At 42.3% G+C, this 13937-nt stretch overlaps 1 protein-coding gene across 1 annotated transcript; it reads right to left on the minus strand.

Moving 5' to 3' along the window:
- Nucleotides 1–6354: 6354 nt before the first annotated feature.
- On the minus strand, nucleotides 6355–13294 carry LOC116811304 (X antigen family member 2). The gene is made up of 5 exons (XM_032756363.1): nucleotides 13101–13294; nucleotides 12220–12308; nucleotides 11643–11748; nucleotides 9649–9774; nucleotides 6355–6466 (listed from the first exon to the last, which is right to left on the minus strand). Exons 2-5 carry the CDS (start codon nucleotides 12298–12300, stop codon nucleotides 6444–6446), a joined length of 336 nt encoding a protein of 111 aa, XP_032612254.1. The 5' UTR covers nucleotides 12301–12308; nucleotides 13101–13294; the 3' UTR covers nucleotides 6355–6443.
- Nucleotides 13295–13937: the final 643 nt, after the last annotated feature.

Genomic DNA, 13937 nt, shown 5'->3' on the forward strand with positions numbered 1-13937 from the left:
ATTTCATTCTGCAAATAGAATACTGTGATTGGGAAAGTGCACTTGAGAGGATTGCTGTATTTGACCACTTCCATCGCCATATGTAAACTTGTAATTTTATTAAAATTTGGAAATACTTTGAAAGTAAGTCCCAGGGCAAGTTTAAGTGTGTGTGCCTTCTGAATTGAATGCTTGCAAAGCCACTTAAGGTGGTCAAGTTAGCAGTGTCTTAAGGCTCCTGGCAAAAGACACAGGGTACTTCTGATGAGGTTTAGTTTCACAACTGGACTTTCCATAGTGGAGACATATAGGAAAATACAGCTACAGAATTAAAATTGGAGTGAACACAGCTTTCATTACTCATCTGTTAGCTAGGCTCATTTTCCCTCTAAAATCAAGTTTTGCTGAAATGCACAACCCAGCCCATTCGAACATCCATGGGGGAGTTGAAGTTGTCACACAGCACTGACCACTCCTAACTGGACACCTGTGTGGGCACTCTACAGACCTCGGGGCCTGGGTCACCAGCCCACAGCATTCCCAGTTCCCAGGCCCATTCCTTCCCATCCACTCTGCCCCTTCCTGGTTCCCCACTGAGGAGTCTGGAATCTGTCTTCTACTGGGGTTTCCAGGGGCTTCCAGGACTCAGATACCTCCAACATTACCTTCAGCACTCGCCACATCTTCACCTGAGCTACCTCCACTCTGTAGTCCACCTTACTCATGACGTCGAAGGCCTTCCCCTGCTGAGGCCAGGGACTAGGCTGCCTGAAGCTCAGGAAGTCTGCTGGCTCCTCCTCACACTCACACTACTCCTCCTGCGGAGCCTGGCCTTCGCACCTACCAGCTGTGTCTCAGTAGAGGAGAGAGTCTAGACCACAGGACCGCCACCCTCCCACCTTCACAGCTCCATGGCATTCACCATGTGGTCGAAGGGGCCGACTGGACCATGCCCAGTGAACATGCCCACTGAGGTACAAGGATCATGTGCAGTGAGATGGGTGCCTGCCTTGTAGGCTGTGGTACCCTGCCTCGCTGCATCCTCCACTTCCTCCAAGGTATCCACTAAGGACTCTGGAATCCATCCTTTCTGGGCAGTTGGTTCCATATCCTCTAAGGATTCAAATACCTCAAATAATGTCCCCCTTCATAACTCACTCCATGTTCACCAGGCCCTCCTTTCCTCTACAGCCCTCCTTCTTCCCTTATCCGGCACCCCCAAGGGGTGCATCACTGCCTGTTAGGAGGACAACAACCTCAAGGCCCTTCCCCCTAGGAGGCTATAGACTGTGCCCACGGGCTCTTCCTCACACTCAGTGACATTGAAACCTCTGGGACAACTGATCTGACAGCAAGGCACATGGGCAACAAGGGGTGTACACACAGAGTCAGGCACATGAAGGGCCGGCCAGGGTTTTCCCGCTGTCCCCAGACCCACATCCACAGGCTATTTCTAGTAGAAAGAAAATGACTTAAGATATCTTCTTTTTCTCTCTTGCCAAACCATTCTCGAGGGCCCATGGAAACATCTCCACACGAACCTCACTGTCCAGGAAGCTTCTTTCACGACATAGACCATGGAAAACCCTGGCAGGTATAATTTCCACAAGCATTTGAACAACAGGCACTCCCATCTCTTCTGCTCTCCCTTGTATGGCTACTGCTAGAATCTTGATAAATACCCGTCCCAGGATCCCTTGCAGAGGGTGGTGTGCCACAGCTTCCCAGGTGATGCTAATAATATGCACCTCTTAAAAGATTTGGGAAGTAGAAGTCATTTTCTTATTTCACCCCAAAATGGTCAAAGGTGTGAATGGTCAATATGGGAATGTTTGGGCAGGTGTGAATGCTGAATCTGCAAATGCTTGGGAGGTGTGAATGGTAAATGGAATGTTTGGGCAGGTGTGAATGGTGAACATGAGAATGCTTAAGCAGGTGTGAATGGTGAATGTGGGAACGTTTGGGCAGTTGTGAATGGTGAATGCTGGAACATTTCGGCAGGTGTGAATGGTGCATGTGTGAGTGTTTGCAGTGGCTTCGGGATTCTCCTACTAATCATCTGCCTCAGGACTTCAAGGGGCAGATACATTTGGCAGACGTCTCCTGTAGTTGCCTGAACAGGCATATTTCACTGTACTTCAAATCTAGTATGATTTCCATGATAACTGTGTATTTTATGAGACTTGATTATTCTTCCGTACTATTTTTTTACTGATGCTGAACACATATAATTTAATAACAAATGACTTCATGATAAGAAATTTCCAATACTATAATACTCTCACAAAATGCCTCATTCAAATCGAGGAGGGGTTTTGGCATTTTGTGAGAGTAATATAGTATTGGAAACAGGATGAGAGTGAAAGTGAGAAGTAATTCTCTCTTGGTCATGAATTCAGGTTTTGAAGTTCTCTCATCACTGCTCAGTTGCTCAGATATAGACATCATTACAAGGTTATTACATTAGTAGAAGAAGCAGGAGTGCTAGCTTATAAAATAGATACGATAATACCTCCACAAGGGCACTAAAAGTATTTCTATTCGTTTGTTAAGGCTGCCATCAAAAACTACCACTGACTGGGTGGCTTAAACAACAGACATGTATTTTCTCACAATTCTGGAGGCTACATGTCTGAGATCAAGGTGTCATCAGAGTTGGTTTCTTCTAAGGACTCCCTCCTTGCCTTGTAGTCCTCTGTTTTCTCCCGGTGTCCGCCTTAGTCCTCCCTCTGTACTTGTGTGTCATCATTTCCTCTTCTTATAAGGGCACAAGGCAAATTGCCTTAGGACCACTCTAATGACCCCATTTCACTTAATTACCTCTTTAAAGACCCCACCTATCTCAAATATAGTTACATTCTGTGGCACTAGGGGTTCAGACTTCACCATATGAATTTTGAGCAGACATAACTCAGCCTATATGGTACTAAAGACAGTATTAAAATAAGGCTGGGCGTGGTATGTATTTTGAGCAGAGACAACTCAGCCTATAACAGTATGACTGTTAGTTTTATATTAATACTGTTTATTTTTGAGACATAGTGATTCATCCAGAGGACAGAAGCAATCTACTGGGAATTATCAGAGGTCCCCAAACCCAGTCTACCCGTGTCTGCCCTGGCATTCTCTGTTGCTCTTCTACGTACAATGCTCAGCTGAAGCCAGCCCCTTGCCTCAGCTCAGGATCCATACCCCCCACCTTCCCAGGGGCTTTGCTCCTACAGTGATCACTCCCCTCTCCTGAACCATCAATGGCTCCCTCTATATTGGATCATTCCCAAAGCTAAGGGGGAACTCACCTTCTTCTCTCGTGTTCTTCTGTAGCAACTAACATGTTTATCTGCTGCCCTTCAAAGGAAAACTGCCTCAACTTATACAACTGACTTCATTGGGGTCGATTTTCAAAGTTATCTAGAAAGGAAAATGAGCCAGAACAGCCAAAACCATTCTGAAGTATAACGGGGGAACTCGCACTACCTAATATCAAGAGTCACATTAATTCTATAGTAATCAAGAGAATATGATATTGGGGAAAAAATCAACAGATCAGCAGGGAGTCCAGTAATGGACTCACAGACATGATAAACTGATTTTCAGAAAAGGCACAAAGGCAATGCAGAAATTATCTTTTCGAGAAATTGTCTTGTTTTACTCCTGCTACTTGGCCACCACATTCATTGTTTTAATCCCCCTGGGTCCCTTCCCTGTGTTTCTCCTTTGCACTTCAGCTGCTCTTCTTTTTAAGGGTCTTCTGTAAAGGTGCCCCCTTCCCCCACCAACAGTGTGACAGCCTCCACAGCAAGTACCACGTATTGTTTAGTTGGTCTTCTCATTTCCAGCATCCAAGACATTTCCTATAACATGGCAGTCATCAATGCATATCTGTTGAATTAAATTATCAATCTTTTGTAATGACCCTAACAGAAAAGCATCCCCTCTATTTAGGAGTCATTATTGGAGATGGTATGTTTCTAGGCACCTTACATATGGTTTTGTGTCAGACACTATAGGGCAAAGGCTCTGCCATGGTGTCTTGGAGATCTTGCAGGTCACCACATAGGACACGTAGGCAAAGCTAGGCTGCAGGCTAACCTGAGTGTCAGAAGAATACCTGGTTTCCTTTTGTTGCAAGGGGAGATAGGCAGCATGGTGGGAGCTGCCACAGGTATTTTCTCACCAGCTCCCTATCTGGTTGGAGGTTGACATGAGACCATTCTTTATCCATTTCCCTAGTTTCCATTAAGCACGGGCCTTTCCTCATCTTAGGGTACAACTGTGGAGTATAAAACTGCTCACTGCCTTAGGGTACAGCTGTGGGCTCCTCACAGGCAGAGAGACCCACCATCTGTGCTGTCATTGTATACCTCCGATTCAGTGTCATACTGTGGGACTAGGGACACAGTGCTGACACAATGCTGACCTTGCTTTTACTTTGCCTGCAATCAATCAACCATTTGGACCCATTTGGGCTCATTGTCTTCTTATTGGTCAAATCTATGGATGTGTGACAAGCCAAACTAACAACTGCAGTGGTGATACTTGCGGTCATGTTAGCCACCACAGGTGGACTGCTTGAACACTTGACACACTATTGTGTTGTGTGGTGTTGGCTGACCAGAAGGACTTATTCTTCACGGCATCACACACAGCAAAGGGCACAGTGTTCGGCACATTCCATTGACTTAGGGTTGGCCTTGTCAGACTGTGTTTATTTACAAACCAACTTTAGAATTGATCCCATGTCTGACACCAGCTACCCCGGTTTTTAATTAACATATTTATTTAAATTAAGTAAGTCTCAGAAGTCAAATTCATTTAAAAAGGTAACTTGATACCCCTACTTGAAATTTAAGAGCAGTTATTACTTACTAAACATGTGGTTGTAAAGGCAAAGGGAATGAAAAAAATTGAAATTTTAAAAGAAGAAAAGAAATATAATAAACCAAATTTATCTACAGTATATTGCCTAATCCATATGTTATTTCATTTATTCTTCATAACAAGTATTTAGTGTAAATATTCTAATTTCTACTTTAGAAATGGGGACATTGCCCACACTCTCAAGGCCAGTGTGTAAGAGGTCGGATGGAATCCCATGGGTATTTCATGCCATAGCCTGTAAGGAGACAGTGTAGGTAGGACCCAAGTCATTTCGCTTCAGCAAGTTGCCCTGGTTGCTTTCCCCTTTCTTCTGCCTAGGCCCTAATTCTTTCAACCAGCTCCATAGCCTAGGGACTTCTCACATATTTTGTGGCAAGTGGAACACCCTTAGAAAAGATGCAGATGAGGGGACACATAGGGTGAGGTATGTAGGGAGGGGCAGGGAGTTTCCATGGCCTCTATGGGAATGCTACCCTCCATGTGTTCAGCTAGCCAGAAGCTCTCTGAACTATGTCCTTTTGGGTTTCATGGAGGTTTTCATTATGTAGCCATGACTGATTAAAATGTTGGCTTGTCATTGGTGAACAACTTAACCTTCAGCCCCAACCTTCCCTGAAGTTTGGGCATGGGGCTGAAAGTCCCAACCCTCTAATTCCTCATCCTAGAGCTCCCAGGGGCTCCCAGACATCGGTCAACTCACTAGCATACAAAAAGGCATCACTTTGTAGGAGTTGTAAGCCACTAAGCACAGTCAAGGACAAAATATACATTTCACAATACCACACTTGTGTATCAGCTAACTCAGAATACAAAATATCAAAAATGATACTTTTTTTTTTGAAACAGAGTCTTGCTCTGTCATGGAGGTTGGAGTTGCAGTGGCGTGAACATGACTACCAGCATCCTCGACCACCTGGGCTCAAGGGATCTTCCCACCTATGCCTCAAGAGTAGCTGGGACTAGAGTTACATTCATTCATTCATTCATTGTAGTAGAGAGGGGTTCCTATATTCCCCAGACTGGTGTCACTTTCCTGAGCTCTAGCAATTCTCCTACCTCAGCATCCCAAAGTACTGGGATTACAGGTGTGAGCCATTGCACCTGGCCACAATTTTCAATAGTATCAAAATACCTGGGAATGAAATTAACAGAAGAGGCTGGGCACAGTGGCTCATGCCTGTAATCCCAGCACTTTGGGAGGCCAAGGCAGGCAGATCACGAGGTCAGGAGATTGAGACCATCCTGGCCAACGTGGTGAAACCCCATCTCTACTAAAAATACAAAAATTAGCCAGGTGTGGTGGAGCGCGCCTGTAGTCCCAGCTACTCAGGAGTCTGAGGCAGGAGAATTGCTTGAACCCAGGAGGCAAAGGTTGCAGTGAGCTGAGATCATGCCACTACACTCCAGCCTGGCGACAGTGCAAAATTCCACCTAAAAAAAAAAAAGGAAAGAAAGAAAGAAAAAAAGAAATTAACAGAAGATGTGCAAGATTTCTTTGGAGAAAAGCTTAAAACTTTATTAAGATATTTTAAAGTAAAATATCTAATATAAAAACAGTTTGTGTTGTTTCAGCTTATCTTCCTTTAAACCTGTGATTTCTCTTCACCTATAATAGAAAAGTAACAGGTGGAACATTACTAGCAGAACTGTATTTAGATCACATTAAGATATGCAAATGACACCAAAGTTTTTGTTTCATACAGTGGACTAAGACCATAAGCCCAAGAGTCACCCTCTGGCTTACATTCAAGTAGAACTCTGTAGAGACTTTGGAGATAAACTTCCAAACGTATACATTATTAATTTTTTTAAACACATCCTGCTTTCTAGTGCTACAAGGAAACCAAAAGACAGTCCGAGGTCAGAACACATTAAATCAAGTGAACCTCTTAGAAAGGGATTTAATGTATAAAGCAAAAATTGTGTATAATTTTACTAAAAATATAGCCAACACACACAAAAAAAACTAAGAAAGGAATTTATAAAAAATATATAATTTAATATTTTGGCTTGAAACTATGGCCTGGATGTCTAATAGGCTCCTGGAAATAGTATGAAGACTATCTTTTAAGAAAAGAGTTAATGTCACATTAGGAGCTGCATATGCGTGGTGAATAGAAAGGACAGTGTTGCATTTGTTTTTTTCTCTATTGTGCCAAAGTGCAAAAATGTTGCTTTGGGTTAGTTTACCCTTCTGTAGATATTAAGGTATGGTAAACATCTGTCCCCAGTTTTCACCTATAGCCCTGATGTTAATACAAATATCTCTTTTTACACTTGAAAAAATTCCCCTTTGTATAATTAATTACATGATCGCATTACTTTTAATCTATCATTATCATTATTGATATCAAAATATGAAAGAGGTATATATCATGAACAGTACGGCACAAAAAAAGAAATGGAAAGGGAAATGGAGACCTAGAGGAAGACATCTAGAATAACTAAATATTTATTTCTAAAAGTAAATGTTATCAAGGGACAACTGGCAAATTTCACAAGTTCATGCACAGTCTTTGTGATGAACAGATATTCAGGTACCACTGGGATATATTTAATAATGCATGCATTCCTAGCTTATCAACCATTTCATCTATATTCTGAAAATATTAGAGTTTAAGAATGTATTCACTTTCAGCTGAGCATGGTGGCTCACATCTGTAATCCCAGCACTTTGGGAGGCCAAGGCAAGTGGATCACCTGAGGTCAGGAGTTCGAAAACAGCTTGTGCAACATGGCGAAACCTCGTCTCTACTAAAAATACAAAAAATAGCCAGGCATGGTGGTGCGTGCCTGTACTCCCAGCCACTCAGCTGAGGCAGGAGAATCACCTGAACCCGGAAAGCGGAGGTTGCAGTCAGCCAAGATCATGCTGCCGCAGTCCAGCCTGGGCGACAGAGCGAGACTCTGTCTCAAAAGCAAAACAAAACAAAATGAAAGAATGTATTTACTTTCAGTTATACTATATATTCAATATCTGTGTCTTCTTCATATTCTGTATTGTGCTTTTCCCATTTTCAAGACTGGGGAAACAAATTGATAGTCTATTCATAGCTATTTTTAAAATAAACAATGTGTTAAATGTATTACTTTTGGATTAGTTTTCCTAATCCAAAATCTGGGTTCGTACCTGTCTGTTATTAAGTACCTCTCTCCTTTTCCATTAGGTTTATTCTGTTGCTCTTTTATTATTATATTGATTGTTATTTTATCATGTGATTTGCTATCTATTCTAATAAGATATGCATTTAAGGCTATGATCTTCCTAAGAGTACAACTGAGGCTTGTTCAATCGGCTCCTGAAAACTATCTTTTAATGTAAATAGTTTAATGGAATGGTTCAGCAGTGCAGAGTAACACATTTAGGTAATTTCTTCCCTAAACATGGAGCTCTTCCTTTAAATTCAGAAGCTCTTCTAATTAACAGTCAGCCATTTATAAAAAATATGTGTAAAAGATACTTATGTTGACTACTCAAGAATTAGTACATTATAGTCTTTGAACTTTAAGTCCTATCATCTGATGTCTCAAGGCAGAAACCTGTAATATGTAACCAATGATATGGTTAGAGGTGATTATATCATATGTGTCTTTATTACACACAGTAGCTCATGAAGACTGACAGGAGAGCAAAAACATGCTTAGCACAGGCATCTTACACCCACCTTGAGCATCACTGAACTACATGCATTCTCCCTACTTCATCGGCCACAGAAAGCAGACTGTCTCTTGCTATTTTATTATTCAGTCATTCAAGGCTTCACGGTGGGAAGGCTTTAAAATGCAATTATTCTTTTTTTTTTTTTGAGACGGAGTCTCGCTCTGTCACCCAGGCTGGAGTGCAGTGGCGCGATCTTGGCTCACTGCAAGCTCCGTCTCCCGGGTTCAGGCCATTCTCCTTCCTCAGCCTCTCCTAGTAGCTGGGACTACAGGCGCCCGCCACCACGCCCAGCTAATTTTTTGTATTTTAATAGAGACGGGGTTTCACCGTGGTCTGGATCTCCTGACCTCGTGATCCACCAGCCTCGGCCTCCCAACGTGCTGGGATTACAAGCGTGAGCCACCGCGCCCGGCCAAAATGGAATTATTCTTTAAGAGCCAGATAATTCAGAATTTGACAAAATCCAAGAACACTCATTTAGGTCTCCATACTGGAAAACAAACATCAAGCAGAGTGCCTGCTCATTTTCCTAGGAGCAATGAAATCTCAGCTCAAATATTGTAATTGGACTGAAGCTGATAGGAAAAACAAATCATGGAAATTGGAATATCTTTCTATTCTCTCCAACAGAACCAGAGCATGCAGAAATCAGCACTGAAATGGATTTTTATACATTTGATCTGCATTGACCATTTTCAATAACAGCAAAGATGGGTGTAGAATTTATGGAATTTGTCCAGATTCTCACAAATTTTCATAGAGCTGCTACTAGAATCTCCTTCAGTGCTCAACATATTTCACACAGTCTGGTATTACAAATTCATTATGTATTTGTTAAAAGCAGAAATTAGAAAATAATCTGAAAATTGTTAGCTGTTGGTTATACTCAGAAGTAAGAAAATGCTGTCATATTTGATGATTAAATATGGCTTTGACCAAATTTGTGTCTGTATCTGAGAGCATTTAAGTCTTGCAGTCAGGCATTTGGGATCTGAACTACCTTTCAAAGAAAGTGTGTACTTGAACACTGTTATTAAAGTGGCAGTAATGTTATCTCTCTATGATCGAAAGTATAATATTGTAAAAAATAGAAATCACATAACTTTGTGTCTTAATGAATAACACACCTGCTTCTGGCATTTTAAAGTGCTCTGCTTTTGGTAGAATCTTCCTCTTGACATCAGTACCATCTTCACATTCATCCCCAGTCTTTGTCTGACACAGATCCTGGAGATCGGTTTCCAGGTCCAGCACTAAAAAATACAAAGGTTATGAACTTGAGTAGAAAAACATGAAGTATAAATAAGGAAGTAATAATATTCTATTCCACAGAGTTACGACATAAAAGCCTATAGGCTAGTGTGATAATAAATGTGATGCAAAGATGTCACACTTTTGTTTTCCTGTATTATGAATTCCTATTTTATTTGTTTTTTAATACAGGGTCTCACTCTGTCATCCAGGCTGGAGTACAGGGGTGCAGTCACAGGTGACTGTAGCCCTGACCTCCTGAGCTCAACTGATCCCCCTGTCTCAGCCTTGTCAGAGGCTGAGACTGTAGGCACATGCCATCACCAAGGCTAATTTTTGTATTTTTTTGGCAGAGAAAATTTTTTGGTGTTTCCCCATGTTGCCCAGGCTAGTTCCTAACTCTCAGGCTCAAGGGACCCACCAGCCTCGGCCTTCCAAATTGCTGGGATTACAGGCGTGAGCCAATGTACCCGGCCTGAAATCTAATTTAAAATGACAATCTAAGGATAAATCACACTACACCCTCATTTGCTATACTTTGCCAGTGTGCATTATAAAGAGTGAGTATCAACTATGTAAGATATCAGAAGTTTGCTGCATGAATAGCATTTTAATGATAACTCAAAGATAATTTTCTGAAAGACTAGATCAATGTATTCCTGGGCTTATGACAAAAACTTACAATTGTGACAACCATATCTTGTTGAGGTAACTTGAAAATTATTTGGTTAAAATTAATTAAAATTATGCTTAGGTCCAAAGGCCCTACATGTAACTTTTCATAAATAAATCCCATTGAGAATATAGTACCAAAAATAAGAGGAAAAAAAAAATCACAGTTTTCCCATGAGAGTTCAGGAAATTGAGTGAAAGAAAGTAATGAGTGTTGTTGACAGTCATATTCTGGAAACCTCTTAACCGTGAATTGCTAAAATAATCCATGGCCCAAATTCTGTCAACTTTAGCTTGAAAATGCTATCTGTTGATGACACAATTTCTGTTTCATGATAATTTTATCATACTTTGGTTTTCTAATTATAGAAGTATTTAGGCGACTTTTAAAAGTTCCTTAAAAAACATACTAATATACCTACCTGTGTGCCAGTGTCCTGAATTATCCACCTTTTACCAAACATACTGTCAAAAATATTGATCAAAGGGAACAGTGGCTGTCATTCATTGAGCCCTTTTCCGGATTTGCTATCCCGCTTCACTGAATTTGTTTTCTCCTGAGCCAATACTCAAGTACCTTACAGTACAGACACATTCGAGTATTAAGCATTTTAAGCAAAATAATTCAATTTTCTAACAACGTAGATGTTAGGAAGAACACAGACCTTGGAACGTAATATGAATTCTGTCTCCATGACTCAAGCGTTCTTGGTAAGCCTCAATCTCTGAGCGACCATTTCCTTTTTATAAAATAGGGCTAATATCCCTATGCAAATGGGCTTTATTCAGGGTGTTATAAGATAGGGTGGCTTGGCGCTCTATATGCTATAAAAGGGTGCTTATAACACTGTGGACACCATGGCTGAGCCAATCATACAGCAACATTCTAAGAAGATCTAATTAATCAAGTGAAATAATGTACATTTTGATACATCAATTAAACAGTTTCATCTGATTTAGCAAGGGATGTATTTTCAAGCATACAAAATAAATCTTGAAAAAAAGAGAAGATTTATTCTATCCAGGGACGGCATGAAGCTGCAAACTATACTCTTCACTTTTCCAGCCTACTTTGAGCAAACGTTTGAGATCCTTTCCTAATGTTTTCTTTCCTCCTATTACTGGTCATGGCATAAGGCATGATGCACACATAGGCCTCCTTCCCCCTATAGATATTACTTCTTTCCTTTCCCAGCACCTTGAATCTCAGCTGCACCCTTATCATCTTCTCTCTTCTGATCAAGTGTAGGATCCCGACTTTTAGTGGGTGGTTTCTCTTCTTTAGGCTCCTCACCACTGGGTTCCTGGGACAAAGGGGAGGCGGTATGTGTTCAGATAAAAAGTTTTGTTATTAATACATGTCAATAATACAAATATACAGAATACACAGGTATTTCTCATCATAAGTAAGTCTAAAGACACTTCTCCAACACTGTTCCATATACTTATTCTTCACAAAGTTACTTTTCCCAAAGAGAGGTTACTCTAAGACAGTAACCCTCAAAGGCTTTGGAAGCCATTTTAATCTATGTTGGGATGGATGTGTGCAATCTGTTATCAGTAAGCATGAGGAGGAAGTCATGGTGGGGAACACAAGATTATCCATGCAGGCAAAACCAGATTGTAATACTCTTGGATTAGTCTTTCCTTCATGAGATGTGTGATCATTTTTATCAATATGGAAGTCCTTTATCAGTGTATCTATACTCATTCAACAACACTATCACAAAAGAAATTTCTGCTAATAAAAAACATCAAAATATTAAAGCACTCACAAGCATAGCCCCAATCAGCTCAGGAGGCTGTAAACTTCTTCTTGGCCTAGGCCTATATGTTGATCTTCCTCGCCAACTCATATTTCACTCTGCAAACAGAATACTGTGATTGGGAAAGTGCGTTTGAGAGGATAGCTATATTTGACCACTTTCATGGCCAAATGTTAAATTTCAGTTTTTAAAAAAGTTTGGAAATAATTTGAAAGTAAGTCCCAGGGCAACTAGAAGTGTGTACATCTTCTGAATCGAATGCTTGCAAAGCCACTTAAGTTGGGCAATCTAGCAGAGCAATGTCTTAATGCTCCTGGCAAAAGATACAGGATATTTCCGATGAGATTTGGTTTCACAGCTGGATTCTCCATAGTGGAGACATTTAAGTTTATACAGCTAGAGAATTAAAACTGCAGTGACCACGGCTTTCGTCACACACCCATTTGTTTGGATGATTTCCCTCCCTAAAATCAAAGTTTTGTTGGAAAGCACAGTCCTGCCCATTCGAACCTCCAGGGTGGAGTTGAGAAGTTGTGACACATGGCTGGACGCTCCTCGCTGGACGTTTCTACCCAGAGCTCTACAGACCTCGGGGTCGCAGTCACCAGCTCATAGCATTCCCACTTCCCAGGCCCCTTTCTTACCGCTTACACAGCCCATTCCTTGGTCCCTACCAAGAAGTCTGGAATCTGTCCCGTTGGGAGTTCCAGTCGCTTCCGGGACTCAGATACCTCCAACAGCACCCCCAGCATTCACCCCATCTTCATCTGGCTCCCCTTCACTCCGCGGCCCACCTTCCTTATGACCTAGAGGCTCTTTACCCTCTGAGGCCACAGACCATGCCGCCTGACCCTCTGGAAGCCCGCTCACTCCTCCTCACATTCACTCACATTTCAATTCCTGGGAGGACTGGCCTGCGGACCTATAGGCTGAGTCTCAGTAGGAGAGAAAGAGTCCAGACGGCTGATACGTGACCCTCACACTCTCACAGCTCCCCAGCCGTCACCACGTGGGCAAAGGGGTCGAAGGGAAGATGCCCAGTGAACATGCACACTGAGGCAGGTGTCCAAGGAACATGCACACTGAAGTCGGTGCCTGCCTTGTGTGCTGCAGTGCCCCGCCTCGCCCCACCCCATCCCGCGTCACGCAGTCCTCCCTCCCCTCCCTGATTCCCACTGAGGACTCTGGAATGCATCTTCTGTAAGCAGTTTCATATGCCTCGGGGACTCAAATACCACAAATAGTTTCCCCCTTCAAAACTCACTACTTGTTTACCTGACCCTCCTCCCATCTATGGTCCTTCTTCCTCCCTTGTCCGGCACCCCCACCACAGCAAGGCCATGGCTGCATTGCTGCGTGTTAGAAGGACGGGGACCTCAAAGCCCTTCCACCAAGGAGGCCATGGACCGTGCCCGCAGGCTCCTCACACTCACTCACACTCAAACTTCTAGGACTACTGATCTGCAGACCTACTGGCTGACTCCTAGTTGGCAAGACAGAAGGAAGTCACGATGTCTCTTTGCACAGCTCTGCAGGGACAGAAGGCAGACAGTAAGGCGCATGGGCAACAAGGGACTTGGGAAGCAAGGGGTGTTCACACTGAGTCAGGCACATGCAAGGCCAGCCAGGGTTTTCCCACTGTCCCCAAACCAGAATCCCCAGTATGTTTGTAGTAGAAAGGAAAGGACTTAAGAGATATTTTTTTTCTCTCTCTCTCTTGTCCTACC

This window comes from Hylobates moloch, unplaced genomic scaffold (assembly GCF_009828535.3).
Source record: "Hylobates moloch isolate HMO894 unplaced genomic scaffold, HMol_V3 SCAFFOLD_7, whole genome shotgun sequence".
Taxonomy (NCBI): Eukaryota; Metazoa; Chordata; class Mammalia; order Primates; family Hylobatidae; genus Hylobates; species Hylobates moloch.

Coding starts and splice junctions, on each gene's coding strand:
- LOC116811304 (XM_032756363.1), bottom strand. CDS start 12,300: ATGAGTTGGCGAGGAAGATCAACATATAGGCCTAGGCCAAGAAGAAGT. Junction 9,775..11,642: donor GGGTGCAGCTGAGATTCAAG/GTGCTGGGAAAG, acceptor TGTATTTTTTAG/TGCTGGACCTGGAAACCGAT. Junction 6,467..9,648: donor CTTTAAAATGCCAGAAGCAG/GTGTGTTATTCA, acceptor TTTCTATTATAG/GTGAAGAGAAATCACAGGTT.